Source organism: Tympanuchus pallidicinctus, unplaced genomic scaffold, assembly GCF_026119805.1.
Source record: "Tympanuchus pallidicinctus isolate F22 unplaced genomic scaffold, pur_lepc_1.0 scaffold3, whole genome shotgun sequence".
Lineage (NCBI taxonomy): Eukaryota > Metazoa > Chordata > Aves > Galliformes > Phasianidae > Tympanuchus > Tympanuchus pallidicinctus.
Window position 1 is genome coordinate 10,637,309 of NW_026294747.1, and position 19,998 is coordinate 10,657,306.

The 19,998-nt window shown below is 36.6% G+C and overlaps 1 protein-coding gene across 12 annotated transcripts in view; it reads right to left on the reverse strand.

The window, feature by feature from the left end:
- The window catches only part of SOX6 (SRY-box transcription factor 6), a 372,478-nt gene that overhangs the window by 129,191 nt on the left and 223,289 nt on the right, over positions 1 to 19,998 (reverse strand). For all 12 annotated transcript variants that reach the window (XM_052694745.1, XM_052694743.1, XM_052694742.1 and 9 more), the window contains 2 exons: positions 17,702 to 17,874; positions 14,092 to 14,160 (listed from right to left, as the gene is read on the reverse strand). In XM_052694745.1, coding sequence (XP_052550705.1) covers positions 14,092 to 14,160; positions 17,702 to 17,874 — 242 coding nt within the window. The remainder of the gene's footprint in view (positions 1 to 14,091; positions 14,161 to 17,701; positions 17,875 to 19,998) is intronic.

The window sequence follows — 19,998 nt, forward strand, 5'->3', positions numbered from 1 at the left end:
GCAAGAGAATTATAAAAAGCTTACCACACTAGACATGTAATTAAATAAATATGAATAAGCTTTATGTTTGCTGAACCATTTATCTGGACAATTTTAATTAACATATTTACTTGAATGCCGTAAGAAATGAGGATTCCTACTACAATACACAAGACAGAGATCAAGAAAGAAAAGGAAGATGTTAGAGAAGAAATTTCTCTGTACCTTTTGGAGGAAATTATTCCCTGAGCTTAAGAGGTGATAGTTTTCATTGCAGGACTGAGATAAAATGAACACACTTCTTGCTTTATTTTTGGTCAGAGAGACCTCTTTAAATGGCTATTTTTCAAAGAGAAATAACACTCCTGTAATTTTAGTGTATGTTTATGCAAAATGAAAGTGGCAGTTTTGTGTTAATAAAACTTGCTTAGGGGAAAAAAAAAAATGTATATATATATATATCAGTTACTGAACTACGGTGAGTAATTAGCCCCTTAGCATCCCTTTTCTCCAGAAATGCTTCCTCCTGAGCTGGCTCTTTTAAATAGCTCCAGTCCTGGCTGCCTTTGTTGAGCTTGGAAATTGTGCACATATGAGAGAAATTAAGCCCTCATTTAACAGGGACACATGCCTGTCAAGTCCAGAGGAACAAAGGCTGGTCCCTGGGGGCTACTCAGCTCCCTGAGGCTGCCACTCATTCTGTTAGCAATGCTTACCCTTTACAGATTGTGTATAAAACCCAATAAATCATTTCATCTGCTCTGGTTAATATACGTATGAGCCTGAGACTTTCTTCAAAGTATTTTTTGTCTTGCTTACAATGCCATTTGTTTTATAAGAGGTGACCCTGTGCTAGAGTGTAGCCAGATTTTTACATTTATATAATAACATTAATGCCTGTGTAGTAAACCTGAAACATTTACTGTCAGAAATAAAGACGTTTGATGCTACATCTATTTCACACAGGAAATGTTTTATTACATTTTAATGGTCAATAATCATCAGCGTCTATTGTATAAATTACTAGTATATTCAGTTCCTCCTAAAGTTACATCCGAAATGTACGTATATTTCAACTGACAGTAAAACAACAGGGCGAATAAAATGACAGATGTGTAGCTTGCCTTGAAAGTCTTTTCTCAATTAAGACAAACCAAACAGGGAAGTAGTCTAGCAAGGAAATCATTTTGGTTTTGTCCATTATTAAATTTTTTCACAAAGATGCATCTATACTATTCTGGATAAAACTAAAACAAAAAAAGAAAAAGCACTCTGATGATTAAAAAGTATTAATAGCAAAAAGCGATAACCAGAGTAAACAGCCTACAAGACAAAAATATTCCTATAGAACCTATCAGCCACCTCCGAGCATTCTAGAGCGGATAGGCACAATTATCCCCAAATATAAATGCACAAACACAGCAGAGGACTATTTTACAGCGAATAAAAAAAGCAAAATGAAATGCTGTCATTTCCACGTGAGCTCTTTTTGTTTTTAAAAAGCGGGCCTAATTCTGTACTTCCAGTATTAGACTGACATAAGTGGAGAGAAAATGAACAACACCAGCTGAGGAAATGGCACCCTGCACTGCATTCAATGAAGCAAAACTCTCACTAACTTAAGCACGAGTTTTCCCTTATACTTGAGTGTAGGATTAAGCCAATGAAGACAAGTTAGTGGTGTAGAATAAAAACAAATTAAAGTGCAGAGCTCTATCTTCTTTCCCCAAAATGGTGAAAGCAGTATTTCAATGCCTCCTATTAACAGGGATCCTTTTTGTTTTGTCCACTCAGCAATTTTTAACTTATACATTGAAAGCATGCCATTTTTCAGGCAACAGTATTTCACTTTGTATTTAAAACCACAAAATAAAGAGAGCTGACAGCTTTAATCCTGATGATACTGGGAGCCCCAAGTAAAAAGAAACTGGTAAAGCATGGAGTTTTCCCTGCTCAGCAGGCAGAGAAAAAGCAGTTCTGGATTTGATAAGTAAAACCAGATATAGTCAATGGCTATATGTTAAAGTCTTACAATTAATGGGAAACATCAACGGTCCAATGAACCAATGTATCAGTGGGGTTTCAGAGATGGTCTTTTCTCCCACTTTGTTAGGTATTTATCTGCTATACAACAGTCCTGATGTTTTTGGGTGTGTGTGTTTTTTTGTATAAAACTATTATGTAAGCTCCACTGACTTCAAAAGGGAAAAGAAATAAAATATTAAGACTCTAGGCCTCACTCACATTTAAACAAGAAAATCTGTATTGTTATTATTGATATTTTTTACTGGAATGTCTATGTGAGGAGTTTTACAAATTTAAGATGCTGCCCTTGTCCTGAAAGGTCTGACAGACAAAAGAAGCTGCTGTAACAGCAGTTCATCCACAGTGAATTCATACCCAACCTTAGGCTGCACCCAAATGCTTTAATTCAGCTCATGCTGACACCAAGAAATTAACAAAAAAGTACCACAGAAGTACAAATTTCTGCAACATTATTTTATGCCCCTATAATCTTAACAGTAGCAAAAATAATAAATGCAATAAACAATAAATAACCTATGGCTTTGAAATATTAAAAAAAAAATAGTGCAAGTGAATGCACTTCATTTAACTTAGATGTAGGGATCTACAGTTTCTCCTCCATCATTTATACACAAAATGAATTACTAAATAACTTGAATGAAGAGAAATTAGAAAGGTAACAAACTGGGTCTGCCATGTAGTAACAGTCAGGAATGATTCTGTAAGCATAAGGTAATTAAAAGTAAGCCCTTATGCATACAAATAAATTGGCCACAAAGGCTGTTGTAATTCTGGAAAGAATCTAACTAAAGCAAACTTGTGAGCAATGATCAGGTCCAAATTCAAATCTTTGGTCCAAAAGTCACAAAATAAATGTAAAACTTTCACTTCAGCAGTACTCCTACTGAATTTACCTGAGTAACAGGATATTTGTTTCTAGAACAGCCATAAAGAACATGGATAATGATGCAGGCTGATTTTTCCCCTTCAGCAATAATGATCAGAAACTTTGAGCCACTTTATCCACCTACTCTTTACAGATCAAAATGCAAAACGCCGTGAAAACAAGGGAGAATATGCAAAGGTGTTATATGCTATGTATGCCACTGACATAATACTTTAATAGGATATGCTGTAATTTCCTGCAATTAATATCTTAGCAGAGCTATAAAGGCTTTTTTTCCAAAATTATACCATTGCGTTTACAACACTAAAATTAATGTTGTGTCAACCTTTCCATTATAAACCTCCTTTTTCAGAGGTTTATAACTTGCCTATAAAAGTATATTCTGGCCTAAAATGCAGCAGTGAAGATCTCCATTTAGAAGCAGCCATTTTGATTAAATAAAAAGCATTATTTAACAGCTGTTTCAAGTAAGTTTCTTGAATACCCTACAGAGCGTATATCTACAAAGAAAATGCATGGATTTGGGAAGCAGTAGGCTGCTTCATTGAGCGAGTCTCTCCACTTGGCTCTTTGTATATGACAACAGTCTGCATCACGACCACAAGAGATTCAAACTAGCTGAAATACTTTTTGTTTGAAGCAATAGAGTGGGTGAAAGGAACGAACAAATATTTCTCTGGCAGGCTGAAGCGGATTTGCTCTGGCAAAAAAAAAAAAAAAAACAACTCCATCAGAATAAATGAAGGCAAGAGCTAATTTAACAGAAAATCATGAGAGAAAGGATGATTGAGACATTAGAGATCCACCCTATGAATTCTGAAAACACAGATTTCAGGTCTGTTAATTTTTTTATAAGATCTGGAGCAAGTCAATCAGGAGATTTAACTTAGATACCTAAATTAGGAACCTACCCTCCCTGTCTAATCAACAGAAGGTAATTCAAAGCACCTGGACTGCTTTATTATGGAGTCTAAAATCCTAATTCAGTCATCCAAATTACATATCTAAAATTAGATACCCCAAATATCTGTGGGCTTTTTATTCTGCCTAAAAAGAGTGTTGTGAGGATAATACACTTGAGCTTATGAAACTCAGATATGCAGTTACAGAGGAGATGAGTATTCTGAAAATATGCGACCAATAAAATTCAATGAGATGGAAAAGGCAAAGCCAGAACAGTGACAGTAGAATTCTACTATACAAATCATTCCTCGTCACAGCAAAAAACAAGTGCCTCCTCTAATAAAGGTTTTTTCCTTATTTACATAATATAACTTACTTTTTCAGATAAGGAGTACCAGTCTGTGCATAGTCAATTAGGTATATATTGCATCATCAGCTTTATTTTGCTACCTGTAGCAAACAGGTAGCAAACACTTAGGGCTCACCTTCCCACTACTGATGTAGATTGTAAAATAACTATATGGGGCTCCTCCTCTCCAGTTTACAGAATAAAAATCACTAATACATTACTTTAAAATAAAGTTCCCTAGCCCAGAAGTCCTCTTTCTTACTGTGGGGCAGCGATAGGTCTCAAGATGGATTTCACCACCATCAATTTCTTTGCTTTGATTATTTGATGTTGCGATTTTAATGTTTTCTTATATACTGTCACTTTAGGTGAGTAAATAAGATTAATTCAGCATTTCATAATACACTATTGTATACTGTTTACCTCATTTATTTTCTTTTTATTTTATGATTACAAACTTCAATTTAAAATTAATAACATTCTGTAGGAGTTAGTGCATGTGAATTAAGTGTGGTGATCTCAGTGCATCCCTCTGGAATTTAAAAGATATTTCACTGTGTTATATCATGTGTCGCACAGTATATCAATTTTTATTTCCCATCTCTCAAGTATGGAACGCACACTGTGTAGCTTCTTAGTTTCTCAATACAGACATAATTTACCCAAGCTGTGCAAATGCCCAACTTGCTGAAGATGATATGTATTAGGTTTATATAAAAGACTCATGCTTTCAAACAACTAAAAATCTTGCATATAACATAACCCACTATATTATCTAATTATCTGGGAGGAGAGGCTCTATTAAAAAAGAGATATGGTGTAAACTGCAATCTTTAATCAGCTTTTCCTTACTTTGACGATGAGTTTAAAATCAGAGACAAAATACCTGGCCAGGGCATGGAAAACTATGCTTTGTTATTTTTGCAAGTGTCTGGATTAACTGGTTGCTTAGGGGCCAACAGTATTAGAAATATTAATTTACTTTACTTCTGAATATATGCCATCAAATGTACAGTAAATGTTAAATAGCGCCTGGTTTACTTATTTGTTTGCATGTAATGTTACTATCTTCTTGTTTCATACTTCCTGAAGCATTCTGAGAGCAATGCATTTACTTCTTACTTGCTGACATCAAATATATTTTAAATAAGATTTCATGCTCAAATTGATTCAATAATACTTCTGAAATCTTGAGAATTCCCACAATTACTGAACAAAATCATTACATTTTCTAATTGTTTTTATACACTGCTAAGGGTAACAACTGAAAAACAATTTTGATCCTTTAGGTCAGGGTTTAGCCCATCTGGTAAATTTAAGATTTTACTGTGAGATTTTCAAAAGTACTTCGCAATTTATTTTTCTAAATGCTTTTGGCCTTTTTATGTGGGGCTGTACTTCATCATTTTAGTCTAAATACCTGTTTTGGCAGACAGAAATTTTGACCTCTGATATCATCACATTCCAGTCTTGCCTGTATACCTGAATATCTCCATAAATCAAGTCATTTCAATACTAACATCTATTAACCATTTTCTTTATTCACTATCTCCTGATGAATGTGTCAGTTAAAAAAAAAGTTATGGAAATCCTTTTTTTTTTTTTTCCTCTTGGCCATCACGTGCTTATCAATCACAGAAATAATCACTGAAAATGTAACTAATTAGATAGGAAAGACCAACATATTTGGCAGTTCCTGTGTCAGTCCTGGGATATGTTTTGATGTAACACAGACATTAAGACCTGAAAATGTCTTGTGTGCCCAAAAGGTTGTCTGTTTTTTCCAACTACACATTCAACTAGAAAAACAAATTACACCCCTTAAAAATCCTGCTTCATTTATATCTTTGATATCCTGACCACAATATTAATATTCTAAGTCCTTCTCCATGTGAGATGCCCAATTCCTCAAAGCCTACTTACGCGAGTAACACTTAGATACAAGTCATCAAATACTGGCTAGGGAAGTATTACTCAAGCAAATAAGACTTCACAGGGTCAGCCCCATTGGTAGGCAGCCAGTTGGCTCTGTTTCTGCTCCCCATTACCCATTTTAGTTTGTGTACATGTCACTTAGGAAGGAAACTGGTTTTCTCTGCTGGAGCTAATATTGCAGTATAACTGCACTTTTCCAAATTTTGCAATATTGTAGTTACTGCATAATACTGAATGACAGTGGGAGTGATGCTGACCTATACTATTAGAGGAATAGCACCAGAAGGGTTTGAAAGAACAATCTCTGCCAAGCTTTTTGGGAGCTAAACAAGATTGTATGGATCTGAGAGCACTGAGGCTGCCAGAGCATTTTGCTTGGTTGGAATGGGCTGACCAGCAGCTAAGAGTGAGCCCTGGGCAGCAGTACAGGTGGTTAGCAAATATTTGCTTGATCTTCTGTTATCCGAAAGCTGACTATAATCTACCCATAATTATCACAGTTCAAACCTGTAAGCACAGGTGACAGAACGAGTGTTTGGGCCCAGTAAAATCAGTGACACTGTGGCCCTGGCTTTGGCATAGGCACAGCTGAAAACAAGCCCTTAAGCCACTGGCAAGACTGCAACGCAACACACCCAGAAGCAGCAACAGTACTTGAACTGGGGAGAATAGATGCCTGTGCCTACATTTCCAACTTTAAAATAGATGTGGGAGAGGGAAAGTAGGAGGACAGATACTATCATTTTCTGCACCAACATGAGGAACAATGACATTTACTTTGGTTTAACTAATTTCCACACATCAGATCATGTTCAGCACCCGTGTGCCAAAGTTCTATTCTTCAAGTCTGTTGAAATATCACTTTCCGAAACATGTGTGCTAACATTTGGCCAACACCACCACAAGATCATTTTATTAACTTGTAGCTCATTTCATAGACTGCTGCTCATGTTGCTAACATATGCTATTCTACCATTTACTGCTCTATAATTAGAGAAGTCATATGAAAGAGATACACAAGGCTTAATTTTTGCATTAAATACAATTTGTTTAGACTCGAGTAGGCGAAATAAAGCTATTAAAAAAAAACAACACATATAGTGAATTAAAATAGCTGTCTCGTTTTCTACCAGTTAGAAGGCTGTAGTAAATATAACGATTAAAAAAATCCCTACCACATCAAGACTGCAAACAGTTTAAGGGATTGTGTCAGGAGTGGAATCCAGAATTATATTCTGCTTTTCCAGAATAATACTTGTTTCCAACAGCAGTTAGCAGAAGCCTTACAAATGAAGAACCAAGATGTGAGACCAGAATCATCAAGAGAGGATGAAGCCTTAACCAATGTGTCATTTTGCTTAAGCTATGACTATGCTGTCATGCTAAAGCATTTGTAGTATTGTAGTAGTTTGAGGCTGGATAAAGGATAGGGAGCACTGTTGGTGTATCTATTAAAGCGTGGGCTGCTGAAAGAGTGTAAGGATCATACATTGCTGCTGCTAACACCCTACCAACAGCGGAAATCCCAAGACAGACAGCCAAGGAGATGGCTTTTGGTGAAAAAAGCTGTAACAGAGCGTTTGTTTAGGTAATTATCAAACAAGGACTTTAGAACTCATTAATAAATGACCGTGTAAAAATTCATAAAATATGAAACATTTGACTTTGATGTGGAGCGTATTAGTCTTTTGTCCTTGCATCAGTTTTGCTGAGCAAGTTCTGAGTTGGACAGAAGCCATGGTACCACGCCTACAGAAGAGCCCCGTGGATCTCAACCACCGATTTAGCAGTCAGCTACAAGTTTCAGGCACCTAATCACAATTTCTCTCTTCCATGCAAACAGTTTCTTTCCAGAAGGGATCTAGACATAGATTTTTTGACACTGAACTGCTACAAATAAAAAATTAAAAAAAAAAAAAAAATCAACAAAGAAAAAATATACCAGTGAGAACTGGGAACCAACCTGGAATTTGTAGAAAATGTATCTCTTCTACAATAAATTAATAAGCTACTGCTATAGTTTATTAAAGTCACCACAATAATTCACATTTTCAACTAGCATAATCTTGACTGCTTATAAATTGCAGTAGTTTTACTTATTCTTTAATCCAGAAACATCATTATTAAAATGTTTGATGCAGGCTATAGAGCATCTATCATTACTTTTAAAAGTTAATTAGATTAGATAAAAGAAATAATTAGATTTGCATTTTTATCCTGGTTTTAAACTTCCAAAGAAGATCACAACAGTGTGCCTGTGGGCAATTAAAAACAGCATACAGCAGTGAAATATAAAGGCAAAAAAGGTCTGTTTTTCCTGGCTAATTCATGATTGAAGATACAATTACAAAATATTTTAAGGGTTTGCTGAAGCTGGGGGCTATTCCTAGACTTCTAAGCTTTGTTTATAACTCTCGTTCTCTTTCAAGGGAGTATCTGATCTGCGTACCCTGCCAATAGAAGTATCAAATTGCTTTCAATGGCTTTATTTGGTCCTTTTCAGAGGTTGCTGGAAGGGGATCAGTTTCATGATCAATAACAACAAGAAAAAAAAGAAGAGAGAGGGAAAAAAAAAAAAAAGGAAAAGAGAATGAAAAACAATTAATAAAAAAAAAACAAACGGTGAAGGGAGAATATTTCCTAGAGCCAAAACAGTAGCACTGCAATTGTATTTTGCTTGTCAGTGCTAAATACAAAGAGAGACAATCTTAAGAGTGCATAACTGAAATGACAATAACGAGATTCCAGCTTGAGCATTTTCAGCAGGCTCACTGCAAAGAGCTTTAACCTGTGTCCAAAAGGCAATAAATGAAAGGTTTAGCTCTTGAAATTGGAGGTCAGTTACATACTTAATGGTGAAGCATATCTTTAAATCTATTTCTACTATTATTATCCTAGCAAAAAATTAATTAAGCAGGTCAGGGAGGCCAGGAAGGCTAATGTGGAATGTAATTATTCCTGATCTTTAAACATGTACTTCACATAAAGAGATAGTCCTTATTCAGCTCACCAGGTACCTGACTTGTCAGTAGTTAATCATGGATAAGAAGAGAGACTCATTGGTTCAGCCTCTTAAGTATGATCCAAATTATTCCTATTCAAGGACAGTTTAAATAGTTCTAATTCTGATGTCACTATTCTTTTGTTTGTTTACTATCACAGCAATTATGTTCGCTCTTTTTCACTGAAATGGACAATGCAAGTACGTTAATATGAAGTTACAACAGCATTAATGTATAAACTAAAACAAACAAACAAAAATACTATTAAAAATAATTTCCAACAGCCAAATTAAAACAGAATACATATGAGAGCAGAAGCCAGCTATTCTATGTTGTGGAATCATACCTGATTCAAACAGAAAAAGAAATGATTTGCAATAGCATTGGACATAGTACTGTAGAGAGGAATAAGGCAAAGAGAAATGGATGAAAGTAGTTTGGAATAGCTCTCCCTGTAATACTCATTGCCATTTTTTTTCAGAGAGGTTTAACAACCAGCGTCCCTTTTAGAAGTTTCAGCCACTATTTAGGACTCACCCTAATGAAGCTTGCCAACCAAAGGAGGGAAGACAGAATTTCAGCCCTTAAATGCCTCCACAAATAGAGAAATCCTGGAGCTACATGCTCCGAGCATCAGCAGGATCTAATCCCCTCCTCAGCTGGACACTATGAGTCAGAGGCAGTCTTCAAGCCTTGTGCTGGAAGAGTTAAATTCTGGCAATGGGGCGCTGAGTTCAAGTTCACAGGAATTTTGTAACCTCAATCCTTTCAGGTAGAAATTGTTATATGGACACAAGCCTTCCTTTCTTTCAGTGTAGTCTTCTCTTTATGATGGACCACTAAATCCCCCAATTCATTTTGTTCCTACTACTTCAAGAATTAATATTAAAAAAAAATGAAAATCGATCTCTAAAGAATCTGAATCAACCTAGAGAGCTTTGACTTATCTTCAAATATTTTCTTAATGTGATCCTCACTAAAAGCTTTGCAGAATGATCTTAATTTGACATACTAGATTTCAACCTACCTCTACAGACTTCACTGTAGAAACGAGTTTATCCTCTTTCCTAAGAAGAATTTGAATTGAAAAGTAGCAATACACTGCACTTGTTTGTATTTTTTCATTTAAGTTCCCAAAACATGCTCAAATGGAGGAAAAGGAAACAATTTTTGAACTGAGAAAATTCCAGATTCCCAGTCCCTTTAGCAAATGCAAAACTGTTCTCCCCGTATTGTACACCATGAAAGTATCAGAAGCTCTGCTTAGAAAACGTGAGAAAATCTGTTTTCATATGCTAAGCTAGGCTCATTGCCCATGGATTGCTGACAAGGTTTTGGATGTGTAGCATGTCTGGAGTAAGGTGCTCAAGTAAATAGTCTTAAAAAAACTAATTTAAATAAGGTGTTAACAGTGGTTAAATAAATAGCATAAAACATCATAAATAATAAATACTAAATAATGAAAATGCTCATTAAATTAACCCAATAGGTATCCAGGGAAGGAGGTGTTCTATTTAATATGAATGATTTCCACTTCTGTTTTGTTGATGGAAATGTTGTAAGTTCAATTTACAGTTATTTCTAATTGTTTAAAGGGTTAAATGAATTAGATGCACTTACTCATGGAAACTGTTTAAAAATTAGCATTGTACCTCATAAGATGACAGAGGTACACTATGTGTCTTGTGATGATAACACTGCACAGCAATGCCCTATGCATGCTGGAGAACACATTGTACTTACTTTGAGCAGCTCTGCCCAGACTGAACTGGCACCTGGACTACTTCCATTTTGTAAGGAGAGGGGCATGGAATTGTGCTATTGTCTTTCCCTGCATACAAAGTATATTTAAAAATTCACAACAATTATTATGTAATTGCTGTTTCCTTAAAAGGCTTGCTCAAGAGTATCTTTAAACAAATAGATCTTCTAAATCAAGGCTATCAAGGGTACAGTCCCAAATTTTACCAAGACCAAAGAAATAAGCTGAGAATGTAAATGTTTATTACAAAATTGTTTTTTCCCCTCAAGCCATAGAGAGCAGGATTCACCTCATCTCACTTCAGACCTCTACATCATAGGCATTAGCACCCACATCTCTTATAGTCAATGGAGAAAAAAACTGTCATCTGACATATTTTAAATGTCTACTTTAAGAAGAGATGAATTACATCCTGAAATTATTTACTCTACTTCTCTCTGCTTATTGTAAAAACAATCTGGATAATTAATGGAGACAATCTATACTGCCGTTATCTACTTTTGATATGATGAATTCTACCTAGCATAAGTAGTAAGACTTGCATCTCAGTATTGGGCTCTCCTGAGAAGATGCAGGGAGGGAGCCTAAGAGAAACAGCCCAGTGCTACATCTCTCACTTGCCCCCTCATTTAGTTCCATCCCACCTATAGTCTGCCCTTAGAGTGCTACAGATCTCAACTGCAACACTCAAAATCAATTTAACAGCAACATAACCTACTATGAATTGTCAAGGTGACTTAGCAATTAACTTCTCTTCCAAGCAACTCCTGGCTAGCAAACCTGCCAAAGAATTAAGTAAAAACCAATAAACAAAGAGGAATCACATGGCTTACAAGCAAATGGACTATGTAAGCTGATGTTTAGTCCAGGAAACAACCTCCTAACAAGCTTTTGAGAGGGCACCTATCCAACATAGACAATGTTTCACACTGAAGTTGATGATGTTCCTCAGGCAATGAGAAATGCACAAGCAGTCTAGCTAACAATCTAGGAGAAGAAATGGTCCTCTCTGTCCCAAGTACATCAATTAGACTCACCATATCCACATCAATATCATTTGTTCCATGCAAATATAAGGATAAATAAAAAAACCAAACTCCTGAAGAACTAAGGAAAAGTAGCTTACACTGGCAAGAATTTTCAAGTGAAGATAGGGAACGATCACAGGGAAATAATTCAGCTCGCATGAACAAAATAATCATTAAAACACCTATTAGCATACATGTCTAGGAAAGAACATAAAAAAGAAACTTGTAGGGTTCAGCACCACGTATGAGAGAACTGGAGAGTGAACAAGAAAACAAATCTGCAGTCTATTCTAAGACAGCATTTCCCTGGCATCAGTAAAGCTACTGGATAGTGATTCAACTGAAACATAAAGTGCCTCTTAAATTTTTTACTAGAGAGCAGGACACTTCCCAGTAACACATAGGCACATTCTCCAAATAGGGACAAAAATGAGCTGGTATGATTCCTCTTTCTGTGTCCTGATTTTGAAAGGAATTTAAATATTATAAACTCCTACAAATAACTATTTTGTTTATCTTATTCAGCAATGGTTCAATGTTAGCTTTTATATTAAGCAAAGATTTTTATACAAATTTTGTTTTCTGAAGCCAGACTTGCAGTTAACCCTTAGGGAACAAGATGGTATTCTTCCTTTCACAATTCTAACATCTCTTCCACCATCGGTGTACCCCTAAAGTGAACATACACTTTTCCTATAGACAGTGACAAATGCAACTCTTTAAAATTCAATTGTATCTCTCAGTCCCGGTATCAACACATTTAAATGTTGATTAAACTCATGAAAGTCCAACAGAAACTGCACTATGATATTTGCAAAAGCATTTACAGGCATTTTTTTCCTATGAGGGAAAAAAGCCTTCAGTTTTGCCATCTAATAGCATGGCAATCAGCTGATAGTCCAAACTTAAGGAAATGGTTGGGAACACCATAGTCCAAAATGAAATACTGAAATCCAAAAACAGTTCCATGAAAATGATTTCAAAGTCAGAAGCGGCAACAGAATCGCATGTCAACAGTGCCTCTCATCTACAGCCCCCGAAGTAATGCCTCCTATTTTATTATGTTGGCCAACAATGTCAGAGGTGGATATTGGTAGTATGGTAGCCGAGGCTGAACTTCATTGCCAATAACCTGTTACATGTTGTTGCTGTGTGACAGATAGCAGCAGAGGGCCAGTCTGACAAAATGGAGTATGACATGGAAGTGCAGATGAAACAAAACTGTATCACTAAATTCTACCATGTGGGAAAAAAAAATAAATAAATAAAAATAAAAATAAACCAACAAAACCAAAAAACCATCACCCACTGACATTCATCAACGCTTGCTGAACATTTATGGAGACCAGACAGTGCATGGGTGGTGCATTTCAGCAGAGGTGTCAGAGACTGCAGGTCACCTCCACTGGTGAAAATTGTTATGAGCATGGCACGAAGGCTCTTGTTCATTACCAGCAAAAATGCCTTGCTAGTGGTAGTTTTCAGATAACTGAAAAATAGTGTTTTGTAGCTAAGTATTTGATATATCAAATAACATTATCTTTGTATCCCTTGTAGTGTCCATGAAACAAATAGGAGGCATTACTTTCACAGCAACATATCTATATGTCATTTCATAATTGTGTATATACTTGAGAGTGGACCTATTTGTACAAATTTAAACCAGGTTCTGAGTACATGTATTTGAATACCTGCAGAGCACTCCCAGAATCATGCAGGTACAATTTCACTGAATTGGAAAAAACAAGAATCATTTCAGTTGGAAGGGACTTTTAAAAGCCATCTAGTTCAACACTCCTGCAATGAACAGGAACACCTACAGCTAGATCAGGAGCTCAGAGTCCCATCCAGCCTGACTTTGAATGCCCCCAGGAATTGGGCTTCCACCACTTCTCTTGGCAACTTGTTCCATTGCCTCCCTACCCTTTTTGTAAAAAAACCTTTTCCTTCTATCCAATCTAAATCTCCCCTCATTTAGCTTGAAACCATTTCCCCTTGTCCACAAACGCTCTGCTCATTGAGGAAAATCTATGTCCAACAAAAATGCATTCAACAACAATTTTTGAAGGCACGGAGACCTTCCTAAAAGGCCCCTTTACTCAGGCATGTTAGTAAAGCATGTGGCTGCTTTATTTTAGAACCTTCCAACTCCATAAATGGAATTTAAGTATAATCAGAAGAGAGCAATAAAACACACTGACCTGAATTTGCTGCTGCAGTAGATTGATTTTGTGCTGCTGTTGCAGAAGTTGCTGCTGTTGTCTTGCAATCTATGAGAAATAAAATTTTCATTAAATTAAAACAGTAATATTGAAATTTCAATATTATTGAGTGAAATTTTTTTCTGATATTTTTTACTTCGTTTTTATCAAGGATCAGTATTTTTTTCCTTAAATGAAATACATTATGGAGATAGCTGTGCATGTGGTATAAACATTTTTAACTTAAAAGCAACGTGGAAGTGTAGCTATCCTGCAAGAAAAATGTATTTTAAGCACTTAGACCTCAAATCAGGAAAGCATAAAAACACAGGTTTAGCTGTGTGCATGTGAATAATCTCATCGCTATTCAACAAAGCGTTTAAGCCTGTGGTGAACTTTGTCTATGATGCATTACCTTTAACTACAATGGGAATGAAACACATGCTTAAAATTAAGTGCTTTGCTGAATGGGAATGGGATTACTCAGGTGCTTAAGGTTAAACACACATTTTCCTGCTTTGCTGAACTGAAGCCGTAGCTAGTATTTATAGATGTTTCACTATTCAGCACAAGATCCTAGGGCAAGCTTCTCTTAACTTCATTCACAGTGAGCAGCACATTGCTTCCCTTACGAATCTCAAAGTCCTCCTTGAGACTACTCAAGGAAGTAGGGTCTTACACAGTATAAAAGAAGCATTTGGTGCTCAGTAGGTCATCCTCAACACAACACTGTGAAATAAGTACATATTCCCAGTCTCAGTAGATTCAGTGAATGATCTTGAGAGTAAAGGTTCAATATATATCTAAGAGGAGAGAAGCAAGCATGGGGGAGAACAAAGACTCATGAGAGATGCTGCCCTGCCCTGACTGTTCCTAATCACCCTCCAAAATCAGCATGCAAAGGCAGAAGGGGAAGGGAATCTTTCCCTCAGAGCTGCTCCTTGTGATGGGTTAGGCAGCTTGCAGCTACATGGGAAAGCCATGGGAAGTGGGGGAAACTGAACAGCTGCTTTAGGAGGCAAACTGCACAGCAGACTGTAACAAGGACAAGATTTGTGTTTCCTAGAAGCTCCAGCTTCAGCACTTCTGCTTTCATTTCTCAAATATAATTTCCTCTCCTATCAATATTTATCTAGAGCTGAAGAACCCCATAAAACAGCACAAATTTGGTGGCACTACGAGTTTGATCACTCAAGTTCACTGTTTCCATTATGGCAAAACCTCAAGCACGCTCTGTTGTAAACAGAGAAAGCTAAACAAAATATTTTTATTATTAAAAAAAAAAAAGTGAATGAAAGGTAGCAAGATTGATTTGGAAATAAACAATCATGTAGTCTTAGTGCAAAGTAGTTGCACGTAGTGCAAACCATTCAGAATAACTCATAAGGAACCTGCAGGTACATATTAGAGGCTCATAAGTGCTCACAGAGATCAAGTCTGTCATTTCCTTCATCTCTCACTTTTTCACCTGGAAATAGCTCTGTCATTTTTTCCACTGCTACAGTTGAAACTCACTTTTGTATGGGGGACCAACAAAAAATCCATACATTCTAAGTCTTGCACATGGCCTCAAAGAAACAACCTGAGTTCTCTGATTCTGGGACTGGATCAAAGCAAAGTGCACCACAAAAGGAATCAAGCAACTATCAAAGCCCAGAACAATGATGCCTGCAACAGGGATCAAATTCCCTTTGGAGTTTGTTCGGTGGTCAAATATTTCTGGACCAATCTCCCAGTAAATACAATAAAATTATGGTGAATACAGACTGAAAAATCAGGCCCTGGTCTGTTAGTTAAAAAGGCAGCTCAAACAGAGGTTGCCTGAGTGCCCAGAGGGCAGATCTTAGCACCTCAGATCATCTGTTATCAGTGGTCTGCAGTGGCGTCTGCACTTGGAAAAGCAGCCCTGTGCTACAAATACTTATGTATATTTAACAAACCTATGCGAGTGCCTGCGTTACTATTTTAATTAGTAATACATCAATTGTGCTATTACACATTTGGACTATGTTGCTCATCACTAAAGATGAGTTCTGCCGGGTTTCCGCTCACAGTGTAGCACATTCCTGGCTAAAATGTCAGTGAAGGTATTTGAAGAATTATTATTATGATACTGAGTTCCAGAAAGGAATTTCTTGTAGTTTCATATTGAAATCAGACACTGAATGGAGCTGCATCATCAGTCATTCTTTCTGACATATCTATTTCCACAGGTTCACAGTGCTCTATGTCAAGGCTTGTTTGGAGCTGCTGGTGACCCAACTGCTACTTCACGTTGTAAGCTATAGGCAAGGCAACAGTGAGACCTTTGTTTACATACGCAAAGGCACTGACTTGCTACAGTTCTTGATTGCCTGTGAACAGATTTTGTAGTTGTATGTACAATATAATACCATTTAAACAGGCGTTTCCTGAAAAAATGCAGAAAAATACCACGAAGCATCTCATCTCAATGGTTCCTCTCAGAACAGCACTGCAATGGAAAATGTATCCAGTATCCCACAATGCAATTTACCATAGCAGAATCTTGATATATAGACTTGACACAGTAAAGTAGGGTACACAAGCACCATGTGGCTCAAATTCTGAATTTTATTTGCCTATCGGTTGAGCTACATGCTTGCTTCATTGAGCATGACAACCTAGTTTTAAGTGTCATTTAATTTTCATTTTGAAATATAATTACAAAGTGTTCACTGTAAGATATCACTCGTCTGCAAATGTGTCAAGATTAATTTGTGCTAGCTTATTCACAAGTGTCAATAGTTAATTACTGTGTCATCTCTGGATGGCTAAATGACATTCTAACTTCTGATTTTTTACAGTGTTCCTTTATGTTATTTTCCATTAGGGGATGAGTCCATATTCCTACATGTGGGCAAATACTCAAGCACATAAAATACGAGACGTCACAACTCATTAAAATCAACAGAGCATATATTGCTGCATATATCCTATAAAATACTTTTAACTGAAAAGATGATTCTAGTAATAATGTCAGATTCCTAAAAATCACACATTCATTTGGATCTGTCTGATCTAATGCCTAGGGGACTACTGTATGGGACCACTGTTGTTCCACTTGTGAGAAAAGGAGAGATCTTTGGCCAATGGATTTCTTTAAATAAATAAATAAATAATAAACCAACAAAAAAACAGCATGCAAACAAACAAACCAAATGTTGCTTATAAGGTGTATCTCATGAAGTTTTGGCATTACATTTTTCCGTCCAATTCTTTTCTTGTCAAAAAGAGAAACAGTCAAATAATACCTACAGTGTGGCTCATTGGTGACTCCTAAATCACTTCTCAGTACAGAAGTAAGAACTGTGAAATCTATCAAATTCAATTTGTTCTAAGAATGAAATCATTTGAATTTCCATGCCCTCCTTTCTCTTAGGATTCTGCAATATTTTTTCTCTTCATGGAAAAAGCAACAATTTCTGAAGATATATAAGGTCTTTTAACAACGACAGCAACAACAAAAAAAAAAAAAAAGAAAAAAGGAAAGACAGAGCAGAACAATATAGCAGTATTTATGTTTAGCATTCTACATGAACCATTTTCACATTTTCACAGGTTTTCACAGGTTTCTTTTTTGGATCCTCACCTGTTCTTGCTGTTGGCGAGCAAGATCCATTTGCTGTCGTTGTTTTTCAATTTGTGAGGCTGCCAGCTTTTTCTGTTCATCATGGGCAGCCAGGAGCTGCTCCCGTAAGCTGATCAGCTGGGTGATCATGGTTGAGAGCTGTCGCTCTTTTTCTGCCAGGCTTTCTGGTGTACCTAAATGTGCAGAAAAAATGTACTGTAAATATGAGATAGACGAGAGTTACCAAGTAATATTCACAAAAGAACTGGCGGAATCACCAACGTGCTTATTTCAAGTGGCAGCTTGAATATATATTTTACTAAAAAATCCCCAAAGAATGTAGCACATAGCTTTGCTATGCCCTTAGAAGTGGAGGACATAACAAAAACAGAAGCAAAAAGATAGAGTATTAATTTTTTTTTTTTTCTAGCAGGAGAAATTAATGATGCAATATGTACAAATCCCTATCTCTTTCCATCTAAATCTGCCCAGTGTGATAAATACATTCAGAGTTTATTAGATATAATTTTCCTTCACTTTATATATTTTGTTATGTTGTTTTTTTCCCTAACTATGCAAGAATGCAAAAGAAAATTTTAAAGGCTGCTGTTCCATCGAAGAAGCAGTTTAATAGTTTATTGATCATTTCTCTGAAATGCCCATATATCTGGCAGGTCATTTGGGTAAATGTAAGCTTTAGTTATGGAATATGTATTTAAAATGAGCTCTACTTGTCCCTAAGAGAAATGGCTAACCTGAGAAAACGGCTTAAAAATTTTCATTTAACTTTCAAAGTTTACTCTATAGAGAGCGCTTAATTAATACGAAACTACGGTACATTTATTCTTTGCGCTAATGATGCTTAATGGTCTGTTTATGGGTAAATTGCATGGGTCTCCTAAGTAAAGAGTACAGGGTCCTTTTGCAAATCAATGCAAAAATATCCCATCTTACATATGAACATGTTACTCTGTCACAAACAGCAATGTCAGCTCCCATATTTGAGCCGTACACTGCATTACCCTGTGCGAGCTTCTCAAGACTCCCAGCACTATAAGAAGCTGAGGCAGCAGTTTGGGAATATGGGAAGAGCATATGAAGGAGGTTCACGGTTGGAAAGGACATAAATGAACCAATTGTAAGTTGTACAGGAGAATTGAAAGTTAGAGAAGAAGCTAAGCAAATTGAGAAGTAGTCAAGCCTGTTATCTGCCACAATGATAGGAGAAGCAGCATAAGAGAGAGGGTATTAGCATCCTTCCTTTCCTCCATTCACAATTGTGATAAGGAATTTACAGGGCTTTCTGAAGAGGAAGAAAATGTGTGAGGAACAGGACCTGGGAGGAAATGGAGAAACTGTCACCAAAATTATGACTCCACCTTCTTCCCAGGAGTAAGATGGGTATCTTCTAGGGAAGAGAAGAAAGAGGTTGACAGGTTTCATAAGGAGAGGGAAAACAAGACAGACTCTTGCTAAGCAGGTCACAAACCCAAGATGCTCTACCATTTCTGGTCTTAGACAAGCTTTCCTTTGCACAAGTGTCACACAAATAGCCTCTGTCTACACTTGCCTTCTATCAAAAGATGGCTAAACTCATTCACTGTAAACAATCAAAGTCACAGATACAAAAAGTACTTGTTTTTCTGTACAGTTGTTAATTGCATTTTACTATATAAAGTACTGAAAATATTCAATGTCTTAGACACAATTAACTATCCTAGTTTTAAGTCTGCTACATATTAATGTTTCCGCATTCCATAATGCTAAATCTTATCTCAATATGCATGTGACAAAGGTTTCTGATAGGGAAACACAAGTAACTTCTCATGTTGCAGTGAAAGTTTTAGAAATGGTTAGCACTTTTTTTTAGTCCTTGAAATACAATGGCTGCATGAAGTTAAAACTGCAGGACACTCAAATATTCAAGCTTACTGCAAATCCTTAGGATGACACATACAACTGAAACAAGAAAAGAATATTTCTGCAAAAAGCTGTTTCAGAGCAAACTTTAAAAAGATTTTAAAAGTAAGTCTAGGCAGGTACCTGGCTGGGAAAATCACAGAATCACAGAATTGTAGGGGTTGGAAGGGACCTCCAGAGATCATCGAGTCCAACCCCCCTGCCAAAGCAGGTTCCCTACAGCAGGTCGCACAGGTAGGCATCCAGGCAGGTCCTGAACATCTCCAGAGAAGGAGACTCCACCACCTCCCTGGGCAGCCTGTTCCAGTGCTCCGTCACCTCACTGTAAAGAAGTTCTTGTGCACATCTGTGTGGAACTTCCTATGCTGCAGTTTCCAGCCGTTTCCCCTTGTCCTGTC